Raw genomic sequence first — 26,704 nt, 5'->3', positions numbered from 1 at the left:
ATTCAAGTAGCAAAAAACGTTAGGTCAGAAATTCGACCCGACCGGAGGGAGAGGAGGGGACGTCGGACAGATTTAATATGCCTTTCTTTCACCATGTTTGCAAGCAAACTGCGTGATGGTGCAAACCACAAGCATGCATGCATGCATCAACACATGATACCAACATCATACATTACATGTCTGCACCATCATGCGCCCATTTTAACGCACAAGAATGCATATGCCATGATGCTGCACATGTCATGCTCTGCCATGTAGCATCGCATCGATCATAGTCTCATGATCTTTACAAACTTCACAAGAAGCCTCCTTCTGTCTCTAAATCTCTTAGACTTAATGTGACTTCTCCATCCATGCATGTAGCAGCTAAAACAACTTATGTTTCCTTTGAAACTAAAACATCTCTTGATCCACTAAAGCTCATTAGGTTCATTCAAGCAAAAGAAAGCTTAAGCATTACATTGCACCAAAAACTGATCAGCATTGGCAACAGAGTCTCTCTCTCTCTCTCTCTCAAACATTACAAACACAAGGAAAGGAGTACGGCAGTGACCGTGAGACAACAAAGGCTATGCCATATGCCATCTTTAGAAGGAACCGAGTTTCACCTTACCAGTCTGCAACTCTCCGTTCACAAACGTCGCCGACGGTCCCTTCACCTCGCCGGACTCAGTCACCATGCTCGGGCCCTTGCCGAAATCGTGCACCTTGATCTGCGGCTTCTCGGACGATGGGGATCGTGCTGAAGAGAGTCTCTTCTTGAAAGATCGGTAGATCCACGCGAAGGCCGACAAGCCGGCGACCGCCAAGAGGGCGGCGAAAGAGAAGGCGACGACGGCACCGGCGAGGACAATGGCGGCGGGGAGCAGGACGGGGCTGAAGAGGAGCGACAAGGGGGAGGCCAGCAGCAGGATGGTGAGGGAAGCGAAGAGGGAGAAGCCCATCATTCCTAGCAGAGGGAAGACTATGGCCACAGACGCCATTGTTGCGAGCAACATGGAGGAGCCTGGAGTTTGGAAATTGATTCTTCGCAATGGCATCGTGCTCTCTCTTTCTTCCTTTGTGTCTGTCTCTGTGAGATTCAAACTTTGCAGGCTTCGTTCAGCAAAAGGGACGATCGAGCACGTTAACGTGTCTAGTTGGCAGGGGAGGTTGCAGCTTTGAGACACGCGTCGAGATGGAGCTTACAGGTGTCGATCATGGCGGGGAGGGAACTCTTCCCTGGTCACCAACACCATGGTCAGAGCCCCATCTCCCTTAGCAGAGGAAAGAGAAATCGCAATTAGAATTCACGGGAACGGCTCTCGATTTACGAGTATGAAGAAAGACAATCGAGTCTTGCTGGGAGGCAAGATCCACATGGCCACATCTGAACTTCACCTGATCAAGTTCTGATCTCTACACGGCATTTGATTGATAGATTTATTATTATGTTCAATTGAATCGCTTTTAATGGCACACCCTGCTGGTCGAGCTGGTGACTTCTTTCGTTGATGCATCGCGGTTCGATTCTATTGGCCCTAATAGCAGTTCTGTCAATGCAGCACGAAATTGGAACCCGTTCTGGATCCTGCCACATGAGTCGAGTCGAGCTCAAATGGCCTCTGTTCAAGAAAAATTAAGTTGAGGCGACTCGCTTAGCTTTCTGTCAAGTTTGTCTCATTTCGTTTTGTTGCTATGTGTTCAACTATTCTCTCCTTATATTTCAATATTGGTTCAACTTTTAGATTCTCTTTGAAGAATTTCAAGCATTACTTATAAAAGAAAATAGCACATAATGACTTTAAATTAATATTAATAGAAAAACTAAATTACTCGGACATAACTAATCGTTTGTTAATATTAATAAATTATTATTGACCAATTTTATCAATATCGGTACTAATAGGTATAATTTCTTATTACCCAGTATAACCTTATTTTTCAAGTTTTTAACTTTAAAAATAATTTGAATTTATTCAGAAGTAAAATGTATATAGAATTGGCAAGGGGCTTGTTCCAACTAATTAACGATATTAACAACACAACTGTTGGATATATATATAGTCTTCACTTGTTCCAACGAATTAACGAGGTTTAAATATCTAATTTCTACATTTTAAATTGATGAATATGATGTGGTATGCTTTTGTTGATGTGGCAAAAGATTTATATTAAAATTTATTCATCAAATTATAGCTCTTAGATGAAACTGAAGGTCCATACTTGAGCATCTTATTTTACTTTTTGTATTGATAAAAACAAAAAAAAAAGTATCATCTTAAATTCATGAATCCCAGATCTTGAAGATCATATATATATATATATATGTGTGTGATCATGAACAGAAGCCGTCTAACCGACGTCAACCCCCACCAAATCCTAATATTATCAATTAAGATTTAAGAAGTCTAGACCTTTTCAACTTAAAGTTCTTTTAAATAGACAAAGATTTTCAACAAATCAAAACCAATCAAAAGCCCGGGCCGTAACCGACATCAACTTGAGAAATTGATGGACAAAAATGTTTTAGATATATATATTTTTTTAATGAGTACTGGAGAAGAAGTATCCTACCGCCTAAATAATAGCCAAAGCACATTGCTAGCAAATATTATTCAAGTCATTCACACAAGCGTGGCATGCAAAAGTCCTATGACTATTTAAAAAATGTCTTCAATCGAAAGTTTAATCTCCCACACATTTTAAGTGGTCAAACTTTCAATTTTTATAATTTATAATGTTTTTATTATTTGTTAATGCACTGCTACTTTCTTGATACATTCATGTATGCTGTGAAAATTTAAAATATGTAAATAATAATAATCATAAATAAATAAACCATAAACACAGAGAACTCGCACTCGCAGGGCTTTACCTCGGCTTACTGGGCATGAAGGGAAAAGAGGCACAAACGAAGGGGAGAAAAGAAAAATTGAATGAAAGGGGAAAGCACGGTTTTAAATATGTTTTTATATACTCATAAACATAGTTTCTCTCAAGATTACAATTTTAAACTCCCAAAATGCACAATGATCCTCTAAGTACTGAAACCTTATGATGAAAAACTTATAAAGGACTCATTTAAGCTCTAGCATTAATAATTAAAAATAAAGTGTTACTACCATAAATTATATTACTTCAATTTAGATTTATGTTGCTTTAATCATATGCATGTCCCATGAGATTGTTGTTGCTATCTGCTCCAATTTTTTCATAGAGAAATCTCTAATCAAGGATAGAACAAGATCAATTTTGCATCATAATTGGTTTCACTTAAGGAAAAAAAAAAAGGAAAGAGATAGTTCGTCTCAGGTGGATGGATTGGAATCTCTCTTAGTTGGATAAGTTAAGAATGTGCATGAATTCAGCTTCAAGATCCAGACTATTAGGGTAAATAAAATAATGTGTGTGATGAAGTGCATTGGTAGAAATTATATTTTTGTGATTTCTTCCATTTTTACCCAATTGCTACTTATGCTTAGATGCATTAATTACATGTGGTTAAAGGAATGATATAAGCAAATTGATACCTAAAAGTAATTAATAAATGCTCACAATGATTAATACATAATTTGATTTTAACTATATATTGTCCAAAGCGCTTCTGGAGCAAGGTTGCATGATCACGTGGCATAAGGAAGGTGGAGAAGCAAGGTTGCATGATCACGTGGCATAAGGAAGGTGCCAAGGTTACCCTTTAAGCCTGGGCATCAGGCCAGCTCGACACTTAAAACCCAAGCCCGAGCTCGGTCCGATTAAATTAAAAATATATATTTTTTCATATAAAATAATAAATATAATTAACTATAATAATATATTATACACACATATATATAAATTAATAAAATATGTATAAAAAATCTTATCAGGCCGAACCGAACTGAGTCGGGCTCACCCAAGCCAGCCCGATTACTTATCGGGTCGGCCAGGTGACTTTTTTTTTTTTCAGGTCCAAGCCCAGGCCTGAGTCGAGCCAGGTACTCATCGAGTACCCGACCCGATGTCCAGCCTTGTTACCCTTTTCGGGCAAGTGTTATGCCATCTAGGTTATTTTATTATTTTGCAATGAGTATGCCTATGTTTTGGGCGCATCCATCATGGGGTGACCACCCCATGATTCTTTACCAGGAGATTTGAGGAACAACTCTCCTACTGGTCCCTTTTAAAAGGTCAGTTAAATGGAATAAAATAACGGCCGATCTGTGAGCATATGTTGTAATTGATACCTTGTATTTGTTATTAGTTATTCTTTTGAGTGCTGCAATAAAATATTATGTAAAAATACTAGTGCAGGTTGAGACATCACCCCTATAGTAACTGCAGTTAATTAATAGGAGAAACTAATTATAGTTACAAGCATACCAATAGATAATAAAATTGCATATGTATCTATTCATGACTTGTACACAATACTTGTTGTTAACTGTTCATGATCATCTGGATGTGCATGTGTTTGATGGATACTAATATAATGAATTGCTTGTTATAGCTCGATATTTTTTTCGTCATGTATATTATTGGATTTGATTTATGATTTGCTTGTCTTGAATTTGATTGCGAATATGGTTGTTATAAGCTGGTAAACCAAAAGTAGTATTTGTACTGAGAAGTTATTCCAATATTTTTTTCTCATCAACAAGAGAGGAAGCCCACCAATCAAGGAAGAATGGGAGAAAAGGATGGATTTTGCCAGAAGAAGGCGCAAACAGAAGGGTCGGAACGATTTGAGAATCTGAGAAGTCATATCTGCAATTTGAACAGTGCAACGCTGAGAATGGATTCAGAGAAGTTACCACCATGAAGTCTGAAATTGTTAATCTTAACAAGAGAATCAGCAGAACCGAAACATTTCTCAGATCAGAAGACTGCTTTTTTATTAGGAGAAAAAGATTGTTTATTCTGTTTTTCTCGATGTTTTAGATCATGTCTATGCTTAATTTTCCAACAAATAAGAACGTTTCTCTAAAAAAGTTGATAAAAAATTTCTCTCCAGAGAAGGGAAAAGTTGAAAGCAAAACTCCCCATTTATCCGCCTCTGGCTTTACTGCAATACGCCAATTAAGGTTGAATTTTACAGGCATCCACCGTTACTTTGAAGGGTAGATCAGATGTTGAGAAAAGCCATTTTCGGCAGTAGGCGTCTTGGAAGATTGCTCTTTGATCATGAAGTGGCGCAGACCACAACTCTTCTCAATTTCACGAACTTGGTAGCGTTTTCATGTCATCGTCATCGAAATCTGAACCAGGCTGAACAGTGAAAGACATTCTTCCAAGGGACAAAGGGTCCAACTTGGTGGTAGCGAATGGGCTTCGCTTCGCTGCTGCCAAGAAGGACAGCTTTGTCTGCAGTTGACTTGAGGATCACTCATCTGATAATTGCTTTAGGAACAGAAGCTTTAGTAAGGGCGGCCATTGAGAGGCCCAGCAATAATTGAAAGGTTTGAAGGTTTGCCAGACGGAACGTCCCATGTGCATCTCGCTCACGCAAACGATGCACACGCCCCATGTGCAGTGTACAAACACATCCTCCTCCCCATAAATCTTTGTGTCCCCTCGCCCCACAGCATGCCCCCACACCCGCTTTGAATTGAACTCTTCCCCAAGTCTTCTTCTTTCACATTTACTCTCTCTCTCCAGATCTGGATCCGATTGGACCTAAGATTTGAGGTGATGTAAGTTCTAGAGGTATTAGGTTTGAAGATTTTAAATTCTTAAGATTTATATGAGGAACCCGAGCTCGAAATCAATTTCCAGAAGGTGCACGTCATATGAATTTGGGCATCTTAAAATCCTCAAATCTCAAAGTCAGACTCCCCTCACCTTCATTTTTTCTTTTCATGAGTTTGAGAGATATTAATGATCAGAATAGTTATGGAGAGATATTAATGATCAGAATAGTTATGGTTGTCAAATATGCAATCGGCTGGAACCATAAAATCGAAGTGGGTGCCACATAAATTCAGGCCATGAGACCTAAAATCCAGGAAAGATATCATGCGCCCCATAAGTTCACGTCAAAAATTTTACCAAGGATTTTCCTGCCATTGTTTTCAACCTAACTTAATGTAATATTATACTAAAAAAAGGACAAAAAAAAATGTTGTCTTTCGATTGACATTAGAACAGACTGTCCGCTCGAACTCGGCTGGACTAATAAAACCTCGAGGTTGAGAATAGCTCAACGGCAGCAACTCGAGCTCGACTCGATAGTTACGTGTTGAGCTCGACTTCAACTCGATTAAGGCTTGACAACCTCATTTGAATAAAATTGATATTCATCGGTACGTGTCGAGCTCGAGCTCGAGCTCGACTCAATTAAGGCTCGAAAAAACTCGTTTGAATAGAATTTATATTTATTCTTATGTGTTGAGCTCGAACTCGACCCGATTAAGGCTCGACATACTCGTAAACTCGTTTGGATGTATCGACCCGATTAAGGTTCGAGTTCGACTCGGCAATGACATATTGAGCTTGAACTCAACTCCATTATTTGAACGAGTCGACTCATGAACTCGAGCACGACTCGTTAAACAAATGAGTGAGGTAGAACTGGTTCACTAGCCAAACTTTACCCTAAGGACAGTTGCTTCAATATATCTTGAGCTTCTTATTTTATGAAATATTGGTAGATTTTAAAACCCACCGACACACATCAACCTCTCAACGTTCTCAGATCCAACATGACAATGCCATGTCTGGATCTCGATCAACGTGGACCCACCTTGATCCCATCTGGATCCTGTGCTCCAACTTACATAGACATGATTGACAAAGCTTTTATAAATCTTCATGTCTATCGTCCATCTAAAAGATGAACGACGGTGATCCTTCTGACCACATTCAACCGCTCTATTTTTCTTTCACTTGTTACCGGTTCTTCCAATGCCGCTGCATATGTAATACACAATTGTATTTCACCTTTGCCAGAGGGACACCGACTCATATGAATATTTCTATGTGTGTTTTTTTTTATGAAAATATGTAAGCTATTTAAATGCTTTCGTAATATTGAAATGAAATAAAGAAACAGCAACCCATCCTGTTGTCTGTTGGCATGCATCTTTTTTTCTGCAATAATGCAGCAAATTGGTGCTTGATTTATGGGCTGCCAATGGATGGAAAGTGGAAAATGGCATCCACCAAACAGGTTGTAACATAATCAATGCCAGCTTTTTTGGTAAGAAGTTGGTGCTCCTGCTTTTGTTTCTTGGTTCAGCCTTACAGCTTGACTGAGTTGAGCTGAAGGGCTCATGGTGGCTACAAAATTCATTCCCAGCCATCTCCATTCCATCATGACTTCCAACTAGTGGCCTGGATTTGTGGGGTTTGTCTAATATTAAACTACCAAACACTCCTTTTCACCATGTTTCAGATGAGAAAGTAATAGGCAATCTTTTTTTTCTTTTTTAAGCCCAATAGAGTTGGTGCATTGTGACAAAAGATCAACAGTAAAATCCATTATTCATCAAATTAAGAATCTTAGGATAAACTTAATTTGAAATCTTGTTTTGCATTTTTGTATTGTGAAAATTGTCAAATTTAAGATTGGAAGGAGGAAGATTTTTTTTTTTTTTTTTTTTTTTTTTGTGGGGTGGTATGATCTTAAATCCATGGTTTTCAAATTTTAAGCATTTTAGATCAGCTCAGCTTCAGATCTGAAATCCAAAGCTATCAAACATCGCATAAGTAGAGATTATAACCCCTGAGGAAGAGTTCCAGTCTTACGGTTTTACATCTCAAGCGTACAACTATGTTGGTGCAGTGCCATAGCATTGAAAGCCAAAACTGAAACTTGCAATTCAAGTATTCGAGTGTTTGCATGAATTGGAGACCTTGTCTTGTATGAAAGTCAAATGTGAAAATTGACTTGAGCAAGCCTATGGAAAGACTCAAAAGAATTCATTGAATTGAACAAATGAAGAATTATTTTCATATTTTGGAGCAAAAAATATTTGTTTTAATTTAAGACAATGAAGAAACAACGATTTATAAGCTTCCGTCAACTGGAAAATGTTAATAAAAGTGAAAACTAATTCAAGTATAATTTAATAATATCAGTTGAATCAATTTTCTCAAGAAATCAACTTATTCAGGCCATCTTGAGTTGATTTGGACGGCACCCACAAAAACTTGCCTATCAATTACTAGATTTTTCTTTAATCTCACGGTTCGGGGGAAAGCTGTCCGATGCCACGCACCACAAATTGGAAAAAGGACATTGTTTGTGAGTTGGAAAGATCTTGGAAGGCAGACAAGAAAAGTTCCGGTTTGCTATGAAACTGTTGCGAACAAGGCGTCGTTTAGCTTCTGCCGCGGTAAAAGGTTTCTATAGAACAACTCCCATAGTTAACTTCCAAAAAATGAGGGTAGATGAGTCATTTCGTTTTGCATTTGAATTACAGCAGCCCCGATTTTCTAGCATTGGATCCTTGCCTTCCGGAAGACACACGCTCCTCGAAATCTTCATCTATTGTCCTGTCTCCCCTTTATTACTACGGATTCTTTTCTCAAGATTTATGCACCTACTGCTATATTTAGTTTCAGTTAATTGGGTTGTCTTCAGTTTCACCTTCTTCTTTGTTGTTAGCAGAATGGTTTTTGCAGCACGACAGCAGCCCAGTTAGTTTTCTGTTCGGTTTTTTCCAACTTTTCTTGGGCTTCCGAATCAGAAGAATCAGACTATAAGAAGGGAGCTGAATCAGAATCCCTTTTATGGGTTCTGGGAGCAGTAAATGTTTTAGTTCATCAGCATCATCACACTTTCAAGAGGGCATGGCAGGAGGAAGGAATGATGCAGAACATGGCCGACGCTTCTCTGTAAGTCTTTTCTCTAGGCCTGCGTTTCTTTTTGGTGTTCTGAGAAATCCTGATTTGGGGATCAATGTATCTGTTGAGTACCATTTCCAATACGCCCTTTGGTTCTAGTAGATTGGCATTGCAATTTATTTGCATTTTCAAAATACAGGCATAATATGATCTCTCCTCTTCATCCTTCAGTTATGTGGTAGCTTCCTGATTATACGATTTCATAAGGTAATGGCGTCACTAATTTGATAGCAGAAAAATTGGGGCTTAAGCAACTCCAATGTCAGAGCTTAACAGACGGTGCCCCTTCCAGCCTTCCTTGGTTCAACCCAGTGCGTAACTTTGTGTCGAATAGTTAGTTAATCACTAATGCCAGTAGTATAACATTTTTACATGTTCAAGAAATGCAGTTAGCATAAAATCTATCAGAATCATTGAGAACAAGGATGTGAATCACGACCTCCGCTTCACCCAATTGAATTTTCTGCTAGAAGGAACCTGTGCTAGATTTTCCTTTCCAGCAGGTATCCGAGCTAAAAAGTAAGCGTAAGTGGGATCTGCTGAGATATGTAATCCGTGATTGAGATATAGTTAGAACTGCCTTCTTAGTCTTCCCAGATATTGATATGCAAGAACACATTTTCTACCATGGAGGTTCTGAATATCTCTTTAATTGTTCAAACTTATTGTCTCCTAGTTGACTCACAAAGCGCACACTGTGAGTAGACATATTTAGTACTTGATCTGCAAATAAGCACTACGTTATTACTGCTATTGAAATCATTTACCGGGTTTTGATACATTTTTTCTTCAGAGTGACTGAAAAACTGGATTCATAATAGTCTGGTAACTAATTTGGTGATTCCTTCCTAGTTTTCCCAACTGATAGTTGTCAATACTGGTCCTTTCAGAGTTCTATCTCCCGGCCAATGGTCGGATCAGTCGCTGCTTGCCAAGCGCAAAGTTCAGCAGAGAGAAACATGAAGTGTCCAAGGATATCAAAATATCTAGAAGAAAGAAATTCAAGAAGACAAAGACCATGTGATGGTAGCAGCAGCTCAAGGCACTCGACATCCACATGTCCTAGAACACTAAAGACTTCAGGAAGCTTGAGATTGGAAACAATAAGTAGGGGACAATCTGGAGCTAATCCAACTTACCACGAGAATGCCAATGATACCTGTAATCGGTCAGTGAGAAACAGTCGAAATTTCTTATTACCGCGATCCAAAAGCTTGAATCAACCAATTTTGACTTCAACGTCAAGGATGCCGAAACTTCCAGGCAACTCTCCAAATAGTGCAACTCTTGAGCATTTACAAGTTGCAGCACCAACCCATTTTATGAGCAAACATGCAAGACGACATAGAATCCGTGCAATGGATGGTGATCGTGCAGAGAGCATTGCTGGCGAACAGCAAAGATTAAGACCCAGTGTTTATAGCAGAAATTCTTCACAGACGCAAAGAACACCATTAACCAGACGCATATTTAGTGGGTCATCTTCTGTCCAGTTTCAGTCAATTCAACAGGCTGCCAATCAGGAGAGGCAACATGAGCATACCAGGAATGTCGAACTTGCACGTAGTGGAGACAACTTGAATCTCAACAGGTCTCAAACTGTTGGTCAGCACGGGGTTATTCAGTCGTCGAGCATTGGTGCATTCCACCTCTGCCAAAGGAGCTCTGTTAATGGGGGTGTTCCTAATCATTGTGAAAGCAGATCTCGGGATGCTTTCACAAGAATGTCTATAGACCGATATGTAAATGAAGAATCATTTGCATACAGAAATGAAATCACAGCCGGTAGGGAGGTGCCAGAGCAACAAAGGTGGCAGATGCAATCACAGGTTTGTGAGGAAGGATAACCTTTTGCTATCTATGCTGAAAATTTTCTATAACTTTATGTACCATGACGATTGAATCTCATGTTCAGGCTCTTCGGCATTTGCGTAGTAGACTCGAAAATCTATCAAGAAATGAGAGAGCAATATCTTATTGCAGAAACCAAAGAAACATAAGAAATAATCCATCCACGAGCATAACAAGGATTATAATGCTCGCGGAAGCTCTTTTTGAGGTATCTAATATAATAAAACTTTGATTTTTGTTCAATAACCTTTTAACTGCTAGTGCACTTTAGTCATTAGTGTCTTTTCTTCTGGAACTAGGTACTCGATGAGCTTCACAACCAGAATGAGACCTTATCTTTAAGGTCTCATGGTCAATCCCCTGCATCACTGCCTGCCCCTGATCACATTGTCAAGTCTTTTCCAACCGAGGTATTCCTGAAAGATGATGGTGCATCAGAGGCTTCTCAGTACGTCCTCTCCCTATCCCCCTCCTCTCTCTCTCTCTCTCTCTCTCTCCCTCTCTCTCTGTGTGTGTGTGTGTGTGTGTTCGCGTGGGGTTTATAGCACTTAAAGCAAGTCTATATCAATTATATACACTGTCGCATTGGCTACAAAACCCTGCCATTCAACAATGCATCACATTTGTCTTCATATTTCAGATGCTATGTATGTTTGATGGACTATGAAGAAGGAGATATCGTGAGGACCTTGCCTTGTCAACACAAGTTCCATCAGTTATGCATTGACAAATGGCTGAAGGAGGTCCACAGGTAAAGATCTCCCAAGTCGTTGAAAATACATATGCATGTCTGCACCCTTATTCTTGCCTGAAGGTTTGTGTCTCTGTGCCTGCGCATGCACGTCTGATTACTACTATACTTGATTTTACAGGGTCTGCCCTCTATGTCGTGGCAATGTTTGTGCTGCTGCCATCTCAAAGAAATCCTAGAAGACCATGCAGTCTGATGTCAATCCCTGTATGCAATTGAACCAACACCACAAGAAATACAACGTTCAGCAGAAATCAATCACATCTTTTGGGCATCTTGATGCATAACTGCAGAGAATGCTGCACAACTAAACACATTGTAGATTGATGTGGAGGAAACTGAATCATGGAACAACCATGAAACAGTAGGAATAGTTGCATTGATGTGCAGGATCGCGCTCCAGCTTTAGGGGGTCGTCGAGAAAGCGATCTAGCTGCCGTTTGGCTTTCACCTAGGATAGCAGCTGCTGCCATGATGACAACATATAGCTTGAGCGCCGGTTCCATAGGTGCTGATGCTTGTTCAATATAACAACAAGCATGAGTTATGTGATCCAAATCAGTGTCTATGTTCATGTGTATTATAAACTCTCTATTTTTAAGGTTCACTTGGTTCTCCTGAATTTTAGAGTTTTTTTGTTCGTGCAACTATGTCATCCACCAAAGCATGATGAGATAAATCCATTATAAAACTGCAGTGCAACGGTCAAGAGGAATACTATCTACACCATGGCATTTGAAAATTTTTTATGTCAGTTTATCCTATCGATTTCTGCTCTTAAGACAAGTACAAACAATCATGTGCATTTAACGAGAAAGTAGAGCCCACTTCATCCCATCTTCAATCTTAGAGCTGCTTGTGTTGAACTGGTTTTCCAACTTCTAACCTCATGTCTCTTAACGCTATATACGCGCCTCGGCCTGGCAATTCGTTCGCTTGTCTTTTGAGCGCCTCATTGCCCAACCCCACCATTTTGCTTCTGTATTATTTTTCTAGATGCTTTTGTTGTTTATTTGAACAATAAATCTATCTCTGCTTTAAAAAAAAAAAAAAAAAGTAATTGTCAACCAATTTAGACCTTATAACATATTTTGATTCATGTATCTGTTAAACCTTGAACTAGGCTTCTGTAAGATAGTGCAACTGGGCTTTCCCAGGCGTGATGTTCTGGCTATTAGTCCTGCCCAAGATGAGTTATGGACGTAAACGAGAAAATATAGATTAAAATTTTTAATTTATATCTATTCAGAACCAAGTCTAGACCAAAAGTGAATTTGAAATGTAAGCCAAATAAACAAATGTATCTAATTTACACCTAATATATCAGCGCAAGTGATATAAAAGTATTATTCATCACGTAATATATCAGCACAAGTGATATAAAAGTATTACTAATCAACACATAAAATATGATTGATCTGTAATCCTAAACACCAATTCACCCATCAGATGAGGAAAGGTCACTTATATAAAGATTCAGGACTAAATTAACTTAGAAACCATTTTCATTTGAAACCTTTCAAGTTTCGACTTTATTCAAAACATGTATCTAAAGCATGAAATGCAATATCACTGTAACTTGGCGTGCCATGCTTAGCTATTTTCCTGCCAAATAAATTACTTATTTTAGCTGATTAATCACATCTCATGAGGAGTCGACTGGATGAATTTGGATAAATCATTTTGGCAATTGTTAAATCCATTAACGAGCTCCCAAGGAGTTGGCAAGAATGACATAAGCTACAAGGCCGGTAAAACCTCACCTTAGGATTTTAAAACAAGTGACCCCCTTCGGATAAATGCTTGTCTCCTAACTTTTGTTGTCAGAAATCAGCCTTCGACGCTCTTCATGCAACATGCTCAATTTGTTCAATGACACATTCCTTGGAGAAAATCCAAGAGGTCTAACTGCAACGAGTGACCATCTTTTTGTTGATGAAAAACAGTCAGCAATCACAAAGAGTAAACAAAAACACTACCTCAATATGGTAAAAGAATTATATATCTGCAGATCCTGATTCAAACGAAGCTAATGCGGATTCTGTAAGGAATAGACAAAAAGTAAAGCTTCCATTAATATTGCCCCGAATGCAAAATGACAATATAACGTTCCTCAGCACCGAGGCAAAGCTTTTGAAAATTATTTTCTGATAGAGATGATGTTAGAACTTAGAAGCGAAAGGTTGAGGGCCTGGAACCAAACGCAAATCTTGTGTGTTGGAGTCAGATCGTTGAACAGACCCAGATTACCAGTTTTGGTATTTGATTCAGTAAACATAATGGCTCCCTTTTGTACGCTACCAATAAAGAAAGATTCTCATGAAAAATAAAGGCCTGGTAGATCATGTTTCTGTTGATGTGCATTAATAATAACTTTGCAGTTTCCTTTTCTCCATTACAATGCAAATCCAACTGATTGGAGCCATTTACAGCAACCAACACTACTAGTCATGGTAGTCAATTCATTCAATGGAAGAACCTCAAAGTACATCTTCTCCTGAGCAGAAAGTTCATAATGATTTCTTTCTCCCGTGGGGAGAGGACCAACCTTGCCAATATCAGCTCTGAAATTACATGAAATCAATTACTACGTCCCACAAATATAGCTCCTTTTCTGGAATTCCCAGCACAAGGTTAATCATCCAAGTGTTCTTATCATATTCACATGCTGTTGCATGAGAATCAACTGTAATTCTTTTAGGAATTGCAGATGAGTAGGCAGAAAAATGACCGCATCCTCGAACTTTGATACTCACAGTAGAGCTTCTAACTGTAGGCTCGTATAATAACTCCGTGATGGCACCTCCGGAATTGAACATCTTGATCAATCCAATTGGAGCCAAACGAGCACCGTTATGCAGTTTCTTGACAGGAACGATCGTGAATACTTCATATTCCCGTGATTTCTACGTGATCGGGATAGAAGCATTTTGCGGAACCTAAGCTAGTTCCCCTGCAAGAAGATGATAACCATTAGACATGCATGACCACTACCTCTTCCCGTTCAAAAATTCTTAGATCCAGAAAGAATTTGACACATTTAAGTTCATACACTGGCCCAGAAAGCGTACCTGCTATGTGGGAATATATGACTGAATCACCACCCAAATTCTTCTCTGCAATGTGTGACAAATACTGAACATCCTTAGCACATATACTTAACAGTGAGCATGCCAGGATCTTTATCATGAAGTTGATTCCTTTTCTCCACTCTACACCAGCCAGCCCCTTGGCAGTTGAACACACCTATAACTCCTGTGTGCTCATTCAAATTCCATATTTTCAGGAGGCTGCAAAATGTAGAACAGAGGTTGATTTTAAGAAAAGGAGAAGCAGCAATAAACAGGGTACCAAATCTCTGTCGCCGATTCAACCATGAGAACACATAAGTTTTCACCTCTTGTTGGATCTGAGAATAAACAATCCTTCGTGGGTCTTCCAGGGAGTTTAGCTCTCAATATCGATCCGTCTGGAAGAACAAGCTTCTTTAGCAGATCAAAGTCATGGTGCCCGGGTTTATCGCTGACAGAAAAATTGGAAATAATATTTCAATAGTTAGCACTCGCTCATACTGTCACCTGTAGCAGTTTCATCTAAAGCTCCAACCTGACATATATGGCACATCCTCCAACAGCTCTAGCAGATCCGTGGTACCCCGCCATTGGGTGAAGGCTCTGATAAAGAAGCGAAGCACAATGAAACATGAAAAATGCTTACATAATGTTGAGAAAACATTGTTAATGACATCTTACATGGAACATATCCCATTCAGGCTGCATAAATTCTCCAAGAAAAAGAGTATTATAGGCAACAGATGCGATGTGAATTGTGTGCGTGACTGGATCCCGAGGAGAAAAATCGTCAGACACCTCTTGTCACTGCAGTACGTTTGGAACTGCAAAACGAAGTACTTCAAATTAATGAGCCATAATACAACCTATAGTTCATACAGGCAAAAGAGAAGGATGGCAGAAGATAAAAGATTATTAGGCTTGTTTAAAGGCACAACCAGATATGTAGGGAAAGAATAAATGCTTTAATATCTAAAACTACAAACACTTTCACCTGTATAAACCATCAGTGTTGTGACTCATGCAAGCTACAATTCCATTATCTGCAAAATTTTTTGCGATAGAAGCTTCCAACGCTTGATGGTATTGCCTAGCAAGTTTCACTCGTCCACCATGTCCTGCTCCTACTGTCTCCAGAATATTTTGCACATCGACCTTCACCCCATCGATTCCAGCTGAAGCAAGGTATGACCTGTGAGTGCAACTCATTGTAAAAGCAGAATACTTTCTCTGGGTTGATCAAGCCAAGGCCATTGGCCGAAATGCAGTTTCAAGGCCTCACAGGGTTCATTGGACGTAACACCTAGGGATGCAACAGGGTATGCCATCTCCGAGTCATAATGCTCCATCGCAGAAACACCTGGCCTCACTCCAACCCGGTAGCCAGTTATTGCGTGCCAAACATAGACATATCTGAATAGAACAAAGTAGGTTGAGACAAAAATTAGATATGGTAAGAGAACTGAAAGCATGAAACATGAAAGGTGTGAACTTGTATCAGTTACTGCTGCCAATGAAATTATATTCTATACAAGCTAATCGTACAGACGATCATCTACGCCTAACAACCCCCCAAATGAACATTTTATATTTCAGCTCAACTTCTAACTTCCAAAAGAATTCGTACTTACTTGACTTCATGTTTGTCTTTTATTTCTCTGACAATGTGGCTCAGGCGCACTGCTGGATCCTGCTCTCTGTGACCCTCCCTTCCATTTTTCTGAAATTTATGATTTTCCTTAATATGAATAAGCCTGTTTGCAACGCTGAAACAGCAAAACTAAAGCCCCCTCAGAATAAAATGCACAGTTGCCAAATTATAAAAGTTAAAGATAACCAAATCAAATAAAATTCCACTGCTTCATCCCTTCGCGGAGCATCCCACCAATTAGTATCTTCAAGTCCGTTGTTAATACATTCAAAGACAAAAAGCGAAAGAAGAGAAAAAGAAAACAGGTAGGGATGTCAAAGGATTGAATTCAAATCGAACATACTTTCAACTAAATCGGTTTTTTTGGATGTTCATGTGTTAAGGTCAGAAATTTGAACCCGAATGCAAACGAAAAAGAGTAAATACCATATTCAAATCCGACCCGTTCCTGAATTTTAAGTTCACATTTGAATCTGCATCTGACTATTAAATTGAATTCAAATGATGCCATTTGTCAAGAATTGACTATCAAAATCTATGTACATTAGGTATAAGATATGTATTTAATTTAAAATTAAATCTGATCCGAACCAGAATCCAATCTATGACATTCCTAGCAATATGTCTCTTACTTTGCTGCAGCTTTCCGTTCATATGCAATTCCACTAGCATCCATTCCAACCGATTGCCAGCCATCATCAATTATTACAAACTTTGCGGAAACCCACCTTTCTCAAAGCTGCATGATAGAAGTGCCAGCACTGGTGCCAATTAATGAGCCAAAATTTCACGGGATCGATGCACATAAAAAGCAAAACCCTCGTACCATTCTACTCCTTGTCTTATGCCATCTGCGGTGACGTCAGTATAGAATGCATTCCAAGTGCACCAACCAAACCAGTTCAACATGTCCGGAATCTATCATGAAAACGTGGAAGACATTCATATATATATATATATATATATATATATATATATATATATAAGTGAGTTCGTTCCTTGAGATAAAGGTACTATACTTACCTTCTTCTTTTCTCGATGAGCAAAAGTCTGCGAATGCATTTCCACAGATCTGAAAATTCCAAATGGGAATCATTTAGTTATAAAAGGCTTCACGGGAGACACCTTGCTCAATCAGTATTATCCGTATCGTAGTATATATCTATATGTACACACGTATAGGTTTGCAAATCCATACAATATGGGCACAATACGCAGAATGCTTTTGTATCGTATTCGTACCTGCATCGGCCATATCATTACATTATGGCCCGTATCATATGATACGGGTTTGTTATGTATTAAAAAAAAAAGTGTAATGCCGCATTTGTCAAAATTGCTTTAAAAGTTTCCCTTCCCTTTTATTTTCAACATTTCTAAGAGCTGTAGAAGATGAAGTGTTGCAACTTTTAAAGAGGAACCATCAAGAAATCATCGATTTTAAAAGTGAAATTGCCAACTTAAAGCGACGACGATGAAGATGAAGAAAATGATTATTATCATATTGATTGTCAATAATCATGATGTTAATCATAACAATTCTTATTTGATAGTAAATAATTATGGATTATATGCTTTGATGTAGTGTAAAAACCTTTGAAGGTTAAACTTTATTTGTGAATACATCGTTACTTATTAGTGATAATCACAAATGTTAATTGTGTGTAGGACGAGTTTTTTTTATGTAAAACACACTCATATTAATTTTCTGAGATTTTCTCTAAGGTTTTCTCTATTTTTCCTGACTTTTTCTGATTTTTTTCGAACTAAAAATATTTTACGGTACATTATGATATACGCATATAGGCTACGGGTTAAGATACTCCTTTTTACAGCAATGATCTCAATATGTTAAAGTAGATATGTTAAAGTAGATGTTATATAGACTTTATATAAGTGGCCTTGGACTTGTTTGAATATCTTTCGCGTAGATCTTATAATATGTAAGTGGTCATGGCGCAGAGCAAGATGTTTTCCGATAGAACAATGATATTTCGAAGCTAATATCTTCCATCGAAAAAATATGTAGCAGCAAGGGAAGTAACATTTATACTTTACTGCACTAGTGATGACCTCAAAAGGATCTGTTCCAGAAGCCACGAAGACCAGGTGCGTTCCTTCAAAAACGTCGACGGCAGGATCACCTAAAACTAAAAGCGGAGCCAGCACTCATTGAGTTTAGGAAGTGATACGAACAGAAGAGAACAACTACGATCGGTTCATTATTGTAGACCAGAGCAAAATAAATGTGATCAGGAGCCTCACCACTTTCCAATGCAGAACGGCGCGGAAGGATCCTTCGAGAAGTGGCAAGAAAACCACATAGACTCTGCATTGGTCTGCTCCGCTCTCTGTTTCTCCACCGCCATTTGATCCATCGGCCGCTTCAACAATTAAAAACTGGGTCTCAAAGGGAACGTCCTTGCCATAAGAACCCATTCTCTGCGTCATCCACCATGGCTTGAAAAGGAAGGTACACATAAAACGCAGCTCCCTATGAATTCCAAGCAAAGAACAGAATAATATATACAGCAAGTCCCCAAAATATGAGCTGAAGTCAAGGGATCAGCTGAAGCAAAATCATGCGAGTGGCCTTTACTCAAAGAGAACGGAAACTTCACCGACTGCTTTTCCAGCATGACCAAACATGATAAAACAAAAGAACCAGACGAAGCTTACTGAAGAACCCCAAGAAGGAAGACGTGCCGGCTTCCATTGGACGCCGATGAACGCTCCCTGAGTCAATGAAGTGCCTTTCGCCGGAGTTACAGTGATATTCTCATGCACACAACTCAAAATGCACGTCCCGTGAACCATTGAATTGCCATCGATAATAGAGACCCCTGCTCCGGCCATCATCTTCCAACCCCCACAAGATTCTTCACTAGCAGAGCAAGTGAGAGTCGGACAGGCAACCAAGACGGGACTATTAATGGCCGGCGAGAAGCATCGACGGGTCCGGGTCGTGAGCTCGGACAGCCTGAGCTTCTTCCCTGCCAGCCGACGCAGACCACAAGGGATCAAGTTTTGTAAGCCGCTGGGTGCAGAATTACCAATATATATATATTTACCTTAAACATTGTATGGCACAATGAATATTTTTTCGTTACCTTTATCATTACTTTATACTTATGTTGTCATCTTTAAATGAGTCGAGTTCTTAGAACTCGAACTGGATTCATTTAACATTTGAAGCATTCATATGAATTTGAGCTTGAGCCTTTTATAAATGAGTCGAGTTCGAGGTCAAGCTGAAGCTGACTCAACTCATTGTGCAACCCATGAAAAAGGAAATTTGAATAAAGGAAATTTTGTATATGTTTTGGTGAGTTCACCCACATCCACCAAGTCTCCACACTTCAATCAGGAGAGACCCACTATGAGCTCTCTTAACTAATACGACCAGCATGAGGAGATGATATGCAATCAACAATCTCTATATTCATCTCCTTAATTTACATTTTGAAAGTCAAGTTTATCTTGCCATTGGTGACACCAGATTGCGCAACTCAGGGCGGCACCAGGGGCGGCAGGAGCCTTGGCCCCCCTCACTCAAAATTTCAAAAAAAAAAAAATTACATGCAGTTTTTAAAAAAATTTTATTTAGCTCTGTATAAAAATTTTAGAAAATTATATTTGATCTCCTGTTAAAATTAGATGACTATAGTTCAGTCATGAAAAATTCCTAGTTCTGCCCTTAACTTCTTTACCCATGTCCACTGATGTGTTGCCATCTTTAATTTTGCCGTCAGTATCTTTATTTTGAATGTCTTCTTTGTTATCATTAGCAGCTCGAGCTTTATCGCCGATCCCCTGTTTGCTCTCCTCTACCCATCCTCCGTTTGGTAGAGCACTAATTGTTTTACTGATTCAGTGTGGGGTGAGGACACGTCCACACGTAGGGGAGGCGGAGAGAGGGACCTTTCAAATTTCAATTTATTATAAAAAGGTTTATAGATTGTTTACAAGTCTGAATCATACAAACATTTACAAAAATCATACAACGAAAGGCAGTTCCGTTCTCATAATGTAGTTTATTCGTGAATTTTCTCCACAGTTATTATTCAAGTATGCTGTTTCCTGCTTCTTTTGGAAGATAATAAGAATCTTCACGGATGTCTTCCTCCTACAGGAAACTCTGGTTTCATCAATTAAACAAAGGCAGAGGCTATCCACAGTGCCTAATGACGTTATGTCATCTTCTGCAAGAAAAGAAACTGTGTTACTTCTGAGTTCAGAACGAGGCATGTACAGAACTGATGATTGGTTCCCAGTATAAGCTCCTCGTATGGCACCATCGACAGCATCCTGTGATTAAGAATTTCATAATTCCTGCAAGTCATGACATGCAATGTTCAGATATCGAACCATCTCATATAAAAAGATGGTACCTAATTCTCGCCTTGTTCACTGGAACGAGTAAGATTTAATTGCAAGTGCTAACCTCATGTCCCTTAACACCATAGATCGCCCTCGGGGCTACTTCACTGCCCAAATCCCCACATTTTTCCTCTGCATTCTTCTCTAGCTGCTTGTGTTGTTTGTTCAATCCATAAATTTAGCTTTCCTTTTTAATTTAACTTGTTAAAGCTTGAATTCGGGCTTCTGTCAAAGCTTGCAAGAAGTGTTTCCTAGGCTTCATGTATGGCTATTAGTCTAGCCCAAGATGAATGACTAGAAAATGTAAAATTTTAAAATTTAAATCTAGTCAGAACTAGATCTAAATGAAAAGTAGATTTGAATAGTAAACCAAACAAATAAATAACTGTATCTAGTTACACATACAATATATCAAAACAAGTGCTATAAAGTATGATCGACCAGAACATAAAAATATGATTTGTCAGTAAACCTAAATGCACTTCCATATCCAACCAATCATAAAAATGTCATTTGCATAGAGATTCAAGGCTGGATAAACATAAAAAGGTTTTCATTTTGAAACACCTAAAGCAGGAAGATATGGTATCCTTATGATTTGGCATGCCAAGCTTCGCAATTTTCTTGCCAATAATCACTTCTTTATTCACTGATTACTCACATTTCCATGAGGAGTTGACTGGATGAATTGGATCAATCGTTTTGGCAATTATTAAATCGACTCTGAGGAGTTGGCGAGAATGTCATAGTTTACCTAGGTCTGTAATACTAACTTTAGCATCTGAATATGGTCCATAGATTAACTCTGTAATATGTGATCCCACTGTACTAGTTAAATGCTTCTTTCGTAGACTTTGTTCTCAAAGCTCGGTCTTAAAGACGCATGCAACAAACTCAATATGTTCAATAGCACATCCCTTGAAGAATACGGAAAGAGGTCTAAGTATAAATAGTGTCTATCTTGTTTTGTTGGCAAAAAAAAAAAAAGAAGTTAGCAACCTCAAAAAGTAACAAAGGCACTTTGGGGGCAAATCCTGACTGAAAGGAAGCTAATGTTGATTCAATAAGGAATAGACAAAAGAAGAGTTTCAACAAGTGCCCAGTTCTTTCTGAATTCGGGCCGGGCTTCAGCCCATTTAAAAGCAACAAAAGGAATACATACAGAAATACATATATGCACATATGTATTACGGCAACCACTAGTCAACCGTAGGAAATCTGGCTGGAGACTTGCCCCGGTGATCTGGAACTACTAGAGAACTAGACAGAAAAGATAGCGTTTGCATTTATATTGCATTGAACGCCGAATGGCCATGCAACATTTCTCACCACCGAGGAAACATTTTAGAATATCATTCGCTGATGCAAATGATGTTAGGAGTGAAGTAAATGTTGAGGACCCGGAACCAAATGCAAATCTTGTGTCTCGGTGTCAAGACCGTTGAATAGACCAAGAATTGGCAGTTTTGGTGTTCCCGATGCGAATCTGCAGGGGAAAAAGCCCCCCCAAGACTTTTATTAGACAAAAGAACTTTTGGTGTTTGACCCAGTAAACATAACGGCAACCTTTTGTAAGCCATCAATAAAGATGGATTCTCATGAGAAAATAAGGCCTGGAGCACTTAGTCATGTCTATGTTAATGTCCAGTAATCATACCTTGCAGCTTCCATTTTCCTCATGACAATGCAAATCAAGCCCAGTGGAGCCATGTACCGCAACGAACACTACTAGTGAAGCTACTCAATTTATTTCATAGAAGAGATTGAAAGTACATCTTCTCCTGAGCAGAAAGTACATAATGCTTTCTTTCTCCCACAGGAAGAGGACCAACATTGAGACCCAAAAGGGTTACCATCCAATATCAGGTCCAAAATTACTCGAAATCAATTACCATGTCCCATAAATATAATTCCTTTTCTGGAATTCCCAGCACAAGGTTAATCATCCCAGTATTTTTATCATATTCATATGCTGTTTCATGAGAATCAACTGTAATTCTCTTAGGGATTGCAGATGAATATGCACAAAAATGACCGCATCCCCGAACCTTGATGCTCACACTAGAGCTTCTTGTAGGCTCGTATAACAACTCCATGATGGCACCTCCGGAATTGAACATCTTGATCAATCCAATTGGAGCGAAACGAGTCCTGTTATGCAATTTCATGACAGGAACGATTGTGAATACTTCATATTCCCGTGATTTCAATGTGATTGGGACAGAAACATTTTCCGGAACGTAAACTAGTTCCCCTGCAAGAAGATGACAACCGTTAAACATGCATGATCGCTGCCCCTTCCCATTCAAAAATGTTAGATCCAGAAAGAATTTGACACATATATAGTCTCACATTTACTATGTCATACGCTGACCCAGAAAGAATACCTGCAATGTGGGAATATATGACAGAATCACCATTCCAATTTTTCTCTGCAATGTGTGACAAATGCGCAACATCCTCAGCACATATACTTCCAGTAAGCGTGCAAGGATCTTGATCATGAAATTGGTTTTTTTTCTCTACTCTACACCAGCCAGCTCCTTGGCAGTTGAACACACCTATAACGCCTGTGTGCTCATTCAAATTCCATATTTTCAGAAGGCTGCAAAATATAGAACCAAAGTCGATTTTAAGTAAAGCAAAAGATTGAATAAACATGGCACCCAAACTTTGTCAATCATGACAACATAAAGAAGTTATCACCTCTTTCCATCTCTGGCTGGATCTGAGAATAAGCAATCCCTTGTGGGTCTTCCCGGAAGTTTAGCTCTCAATATGGATCCGTCAGGAAGAACAAGCTTCTTTAGCAGATCAAAGTCATGGTTCCCAGGTTTATCACTGCAAGAAAAATTAGAAATAATATTTCAATAGTTAGCACTTGCTCAGTAACTAGTCATCTTTATCAGTTCTAAAGCTCTAACCTGACATATATGGCACATCCTCCAACAGCTCTAGCAGCTCCGTGGTATCCCGCCATTGGGTGAAGGCTCTGATAAAGGAGAGAAGCACAATGAAACATGAAAAGTGCTCACATAATGTTGACAAAACATTGTTAATGACATCTTACATGGAACATGTCCCAATCAGGCTGCATAAATTCTCCAAGAAAAAGAGTATTGTAGGCAACAGATGCAACGTGAATTGTGTGCGTGACTGGGTCTCGAGGAAAAAAATCATCCGATGCCCTTATCACTGCAGTACGTTTGGAACTGCAAAATTAATGTATTTCAAATTAATAAGCCATATTATAACTTACAACCTTCTTCAGTAAACAGAGAGCAGGATGGCAGAAGATAGAAGATTATTAGGCTTGTTTAAAGGCACAACCAGATATATAGGGAAATTAAGAACAATTTAATATCTAAAAGCTCAAATATTTTACCTGTATAAACCATCAGTATTGTGACTCATGCAAGCTATAATTCCATTATCGTGAAAATTTCTTGCAATAGAAGCTTCCAATGCTTGATGGTATTGCCTAGTAAGTTTCACTCGTCCACCATGTCCTGCTCCTAATGTCTCCAGAATATTTTGCACATCGACCTTCACCCCATCGATTCCAGCTGAGGCAAGGTATGAGTGCAACTCATTGTAAAAACCAAATACTTTCTCCGGGTTAACCAAGCCAAGGCCATTGGCTGAAATGCTGTTTAAGGCCTCACAGGGTTCGTTGGCCATAACACCTGGGGATGCAACAGGGTATGCCATCTTTGAGCCATAACGCTCCATCTCAGAAACACCAGACCTCACTCCTCCCCAGTATCCAGTTATTGCATGCCAAACATAGACATATCTGAACCGAACAAAGTAGGTTGCGACGAAAATTAGATGCGATAAGAATAAATACTAAAAGCATAAAAAGTGAAGCTGAAAAAAAAATTAAAGAGTAAGTTTATATAAAATAATCAAATAGAAGATCTACACGGAAAAACCACCCAAATGTACTTTTATAACCAAAATATCAGCTCAATTTTTAACTACTAAAAGAATTCGTGCAGGTAGATCATACTTCACTTCATGTTTGTCTTTTATTTCGCTGACAATGTGTCTAAGGCCCAATGCTGGGTCCTGCTCTCTGTAGCCCTCCCTTCCGTTTTTCTGGAATTTATGATTTTCCTTAATATGAACAAGTCTGTTTGCAAAGCTGAAAAAGCAAAGATAAAGTCCCCTTAGAATAAACGCAAAATTGCCAAATTATAAAATTAAAGATGCCCAAATCAATGAAAATTCCTTTGCGTCATCTCCTCACTGCTCATTCCACCAATAAGAGTCTGCAACTCTGCTGTCAGCATATCCAAAGGCAAACAAGTGAAAGAAGAGGGGAAAAAAAAAAAAAAAAAGACTGATTTCTTACTTCGCTGCATCTTTCCCGTCAGATGCCACTCCATCGACATCCATTCCAACTGATTGCCAGCCATCATCAATTATTAGAAACCTTGGAGGTATCCCACCTTTCTCAAAACTGCAACATAATAAGTGTCAGCATAACTCTTAACGTGTTAAACATAATCAACCAAAAAAATTTAACAGATGTACTTGTAAGCCCAACACGCCATACATACCTTTCTACTCCTTGTCTTATGCCATCTGCAGTAACGTCAGTATAAAATGCATCCCATGTACACCAACCAAACCAGTTTAGCATGTCGGGCATCTACCATGAAACCGTGGAGGTTATCCTTTAGGTGTTCTTAAGAACAGGGACAAATTAGAAAGATCCGGTCCTTGAGACAACGGTGTCCTTACCTTCTTCCTTTCTCGATGAGCAAAGGTATGCGAATGCCTCTCAACAGATCTGAAAATTTCATGAAGTTTCACAGGAGTTATGAGCACAGTTCAACACCGCTTCAAAGAGAATCAAGAGATTATCTCAATTATCTTTGACATAGATTTTATACAAGTAGTCATGGCAGAGTAAGATATTCTTCGATAGAAACAACGACATTGCCAATCTAATATCTTCTATGAGGAAGACAAAAATTCATATGTGAAGTAATATCATACTTTACTGCACTCGTGATGACCTCAAAAGGATCTGTTCCAGAAGCCACAAATACCAGGTTTGTCCCTTCAAAAACGTCGACGGCAGGGTCGCCTAAAATGGAGAAAACATCATTAGTTTTCGGACTCATAGGACCAAAAGAAAACAACTACAAACAACACCAAACAAGCCAATATAAATCAAGCTAGAGTGAAGAAAAATCTGAGGAGTCTCACCACTTTCCAAGCATATCTCAAGTTCATTATCTGGATTCCCCTGCAGGACGGCACGGAAGGATCCTTCGAGAACTGGCAAGAAAACCACATAGACTCTGGATTTCTCTGCTCCATTCTCTGTTTCTCCACCTCCATTTGATCCATCAGGCCCTTCAATGATTAAAAACTGTGTCTCAAAGGGAATGTCTTTGCCATAAGAACCCATTCTCTGCGTCATCCACCATAGCTTGAAACGGAATGTACACATGAAACGCAGTTCCCTGTGGATTACAACAAAGAATAGAAGAATACAGTAAGTCACCAAAACAAGAACTAAAGCCAAGGGAGCCGCTGGAGTAAAATCACACTGATGGCCTCCATACAGAGAGAGGGAACGAAAACTTCACCGCCTGCCTTTTTAGCATGACCAAGAATCGAAAACATGACAAAGCAAAAGAAAGAAGAAGACTTACTGAAGAACCCCAACAGGGAAGACGTGCCGGCTTCCAATCTGCTCGGACTGAACGCCGATGAACGCTCCGTCGGTCAGTGAAGTGCCTTCTGCCGGAGTTATAGTGACGTTCTCATGCACATTCGTCAAAATGCGCGTTCCACGAACTATCAAATTGCCATTAATGATAGAAACACCTGAACCGACCGTCATCGTTCACCGCCTCACAAAGATTCTTCACTCACTGACTCAGAAATCGAGCAACGAAGACCAATTCAGAGACGGAGAGACGGGAACACAAGCGGGAGCTATATAAACGCCTGACGGGAAGCACCATAAGCTTTCTCGCTGAAGTCACGGGTCCGGGTCATGAACTCCGACAGCCCGATCTTCTTCTCAAATGACGCAAGCAGCCGTTCGGATTTGGAAGTCCGTCTGACGTGGCAACACATCAGATCCACTACGGTCCACCACGGGGTCCAACTCGTGCGAATTCCACCAATCCCCATTGTGGATCCCATTCATGTGGATATTGGATACCG

General features: G+C 39.2%; 3 protein-coding genes and 1 pseudogene across 3 annotated transcripts; 1 reads left to right on the top strand and 3 right to left on the bottom strand.

The window, feature by feature from the left end:
• Positions 1–411: 411 nt before the first annotated feature.
• LOC116251240 (oleosin H1-like) lies at positions 412–1,417 on the bottom strand. Its single transcript, XM_031625391.2, has one exon. The coding sequence runs from the start codon at positions 1,038–1,040 to the stop codon at positions 588–590; it is 453 nt and encodes a 150-aa protein (XP_031481251.1). The 5' UTR covers positions 1,041–1,417; the 3' UTR covers positions 412–587.
• A 6,881-nt stretch (positions 1,418–8,298) lies between these two features.
• On the top strand, positions 8,299–12,032 carry LOC116249757 (uncharacterized). The gene is made up of 6 exons (XM_031623007.2): positions 8,299–8,799; positions 9,699–10,637; positions 10,724–10,867; positions 10,959–11,107; positions 11,300–11,410; positions 11,532–12,032. Exons 1-6 carry the CDS (start codon positions 8,695–8,697, stop codon positions 11,587–11,589), a joined length of 1,506 nt encoding a protein of 501 aa, XP_031478867.1. The 5' UTR covers positions 8,299–8,694; the 3' UTR covers positions 11,590–12,032.
• A 1,948-nt stretch (positions 12,033–13,980) lies between these two features.
• Positions 13,981–18,991, bottom strand: LOC116250424 (probable galactinol--sucrose galactosyltransferase 1; annotated as a pseudogene).
• Positions 18,992–22,223: 3,232 nt separating this feature from the next.
• On the bottom strand, positions 22,224–26,452 carry LOC116249676 (probable galactinol--sucrose galactosyltransferase 1). Its single transcript, XM_031622869.2, has 13 exons — positions 26,185–26,452; positions 25,733–25,992; positions 25,520–25,610; positions 25,262–25,310; positions 25,078–25,169; positions 24,870–24,977; positions 24,525–24,659; positions 23,898–24,308; positions 23,583–23,724; positions 23,437–23,504; positions 23,219–23,353; positions 22,900–23,117; positions 22,224–22,766 (listed from the first exon to the last, which is right to left on the bottom strand). The coding sequence occupies exons 1-13, from the start codon at positions 26,373–26,375 to the stop codon at positions 22,387–22,389; spliced, it is 2,280 nt and encodes a 759-aa protein (XP_031478729.1). The 5' UTR covers positions 26,376–26,452; the 3' UTR covers positions 22,224–22,386.
• Between the last annotated feature and the right edge of the window lie 252 nt (positions 26,453–26,704).

This window comes from Nymphaea colorata, chromosome 3, assembly GCF_008831285.2.
Source record: "Nymphaea colorata isolate Beijing-Zhang1983 chromosome 3, ASM883128v2, whole genome shotgun sequence".
NCBI classification, from domain to species: domain Eukaryota; kingdom Viridiplantae; phylum Streptophyta; class Magnoliopsida; order Nymphaeales; family Nymphaeaceae; genus Nymphaea; species Nymphaea colorata.
This window is presented reverse-complemented; position numbering and strand designations above follow the sequence as displayed.

Excerpts from the sequence above, each read along its gene's own strand:
- LOC116249757 (XM_031623007.2), top strand. The coding sequence starts at position 8,695 with ATGGGTTCTGGGAGCAGTAAATGTTTTAGTTCATCAGCATCATCACAC. Across the intron at positions 10,638-10,723 it reads GGTGGCAGATGCAATCACAG|GCTCTTCGGCATTTGCGTAG; the intron begins GTTTGTGAGGAA and ends TCTCATGTTCAG. Across the intron at positions 11,411-11,531 it reads TGGCTGAAGGAGGTCCACAG|GGTCTGCCCTCTATGTCGTG; the intron begins GTAAAGATCTCC and ends TTGATTTTACAG.
- LOC116251240 (XM_031625391.2), bottom strand. The coding sequence starts at position 1,040 with ATGCCATTGCGAAGAATCAATTTCCAAACTCCAGGCTCCTCCATGTTG.
- LOC116249676 (XM_031622869.2), bottom strand. The coding sequence starts at position 26,375 with ATGACGGTCGGTTCAGGTGTTTCTATCATTAATGGCAATTTGATAGTT. Across the intron at positions 25,993-26,184 it reads TTCCCTGTTGGGGTTCTTCA|GGAACTGCGTTTCATGTGTA; the intron begins GTAAGTCTTCTT and ends TGTAATCCACAG. Across the intron at positions 24,309-24,524 it reads AAAGACAAACATGAAGTGAA|ATATGTCTATGTTTGGCATG; the intron begins GTATGATCTACC and ends TGTTCGGTTCAG.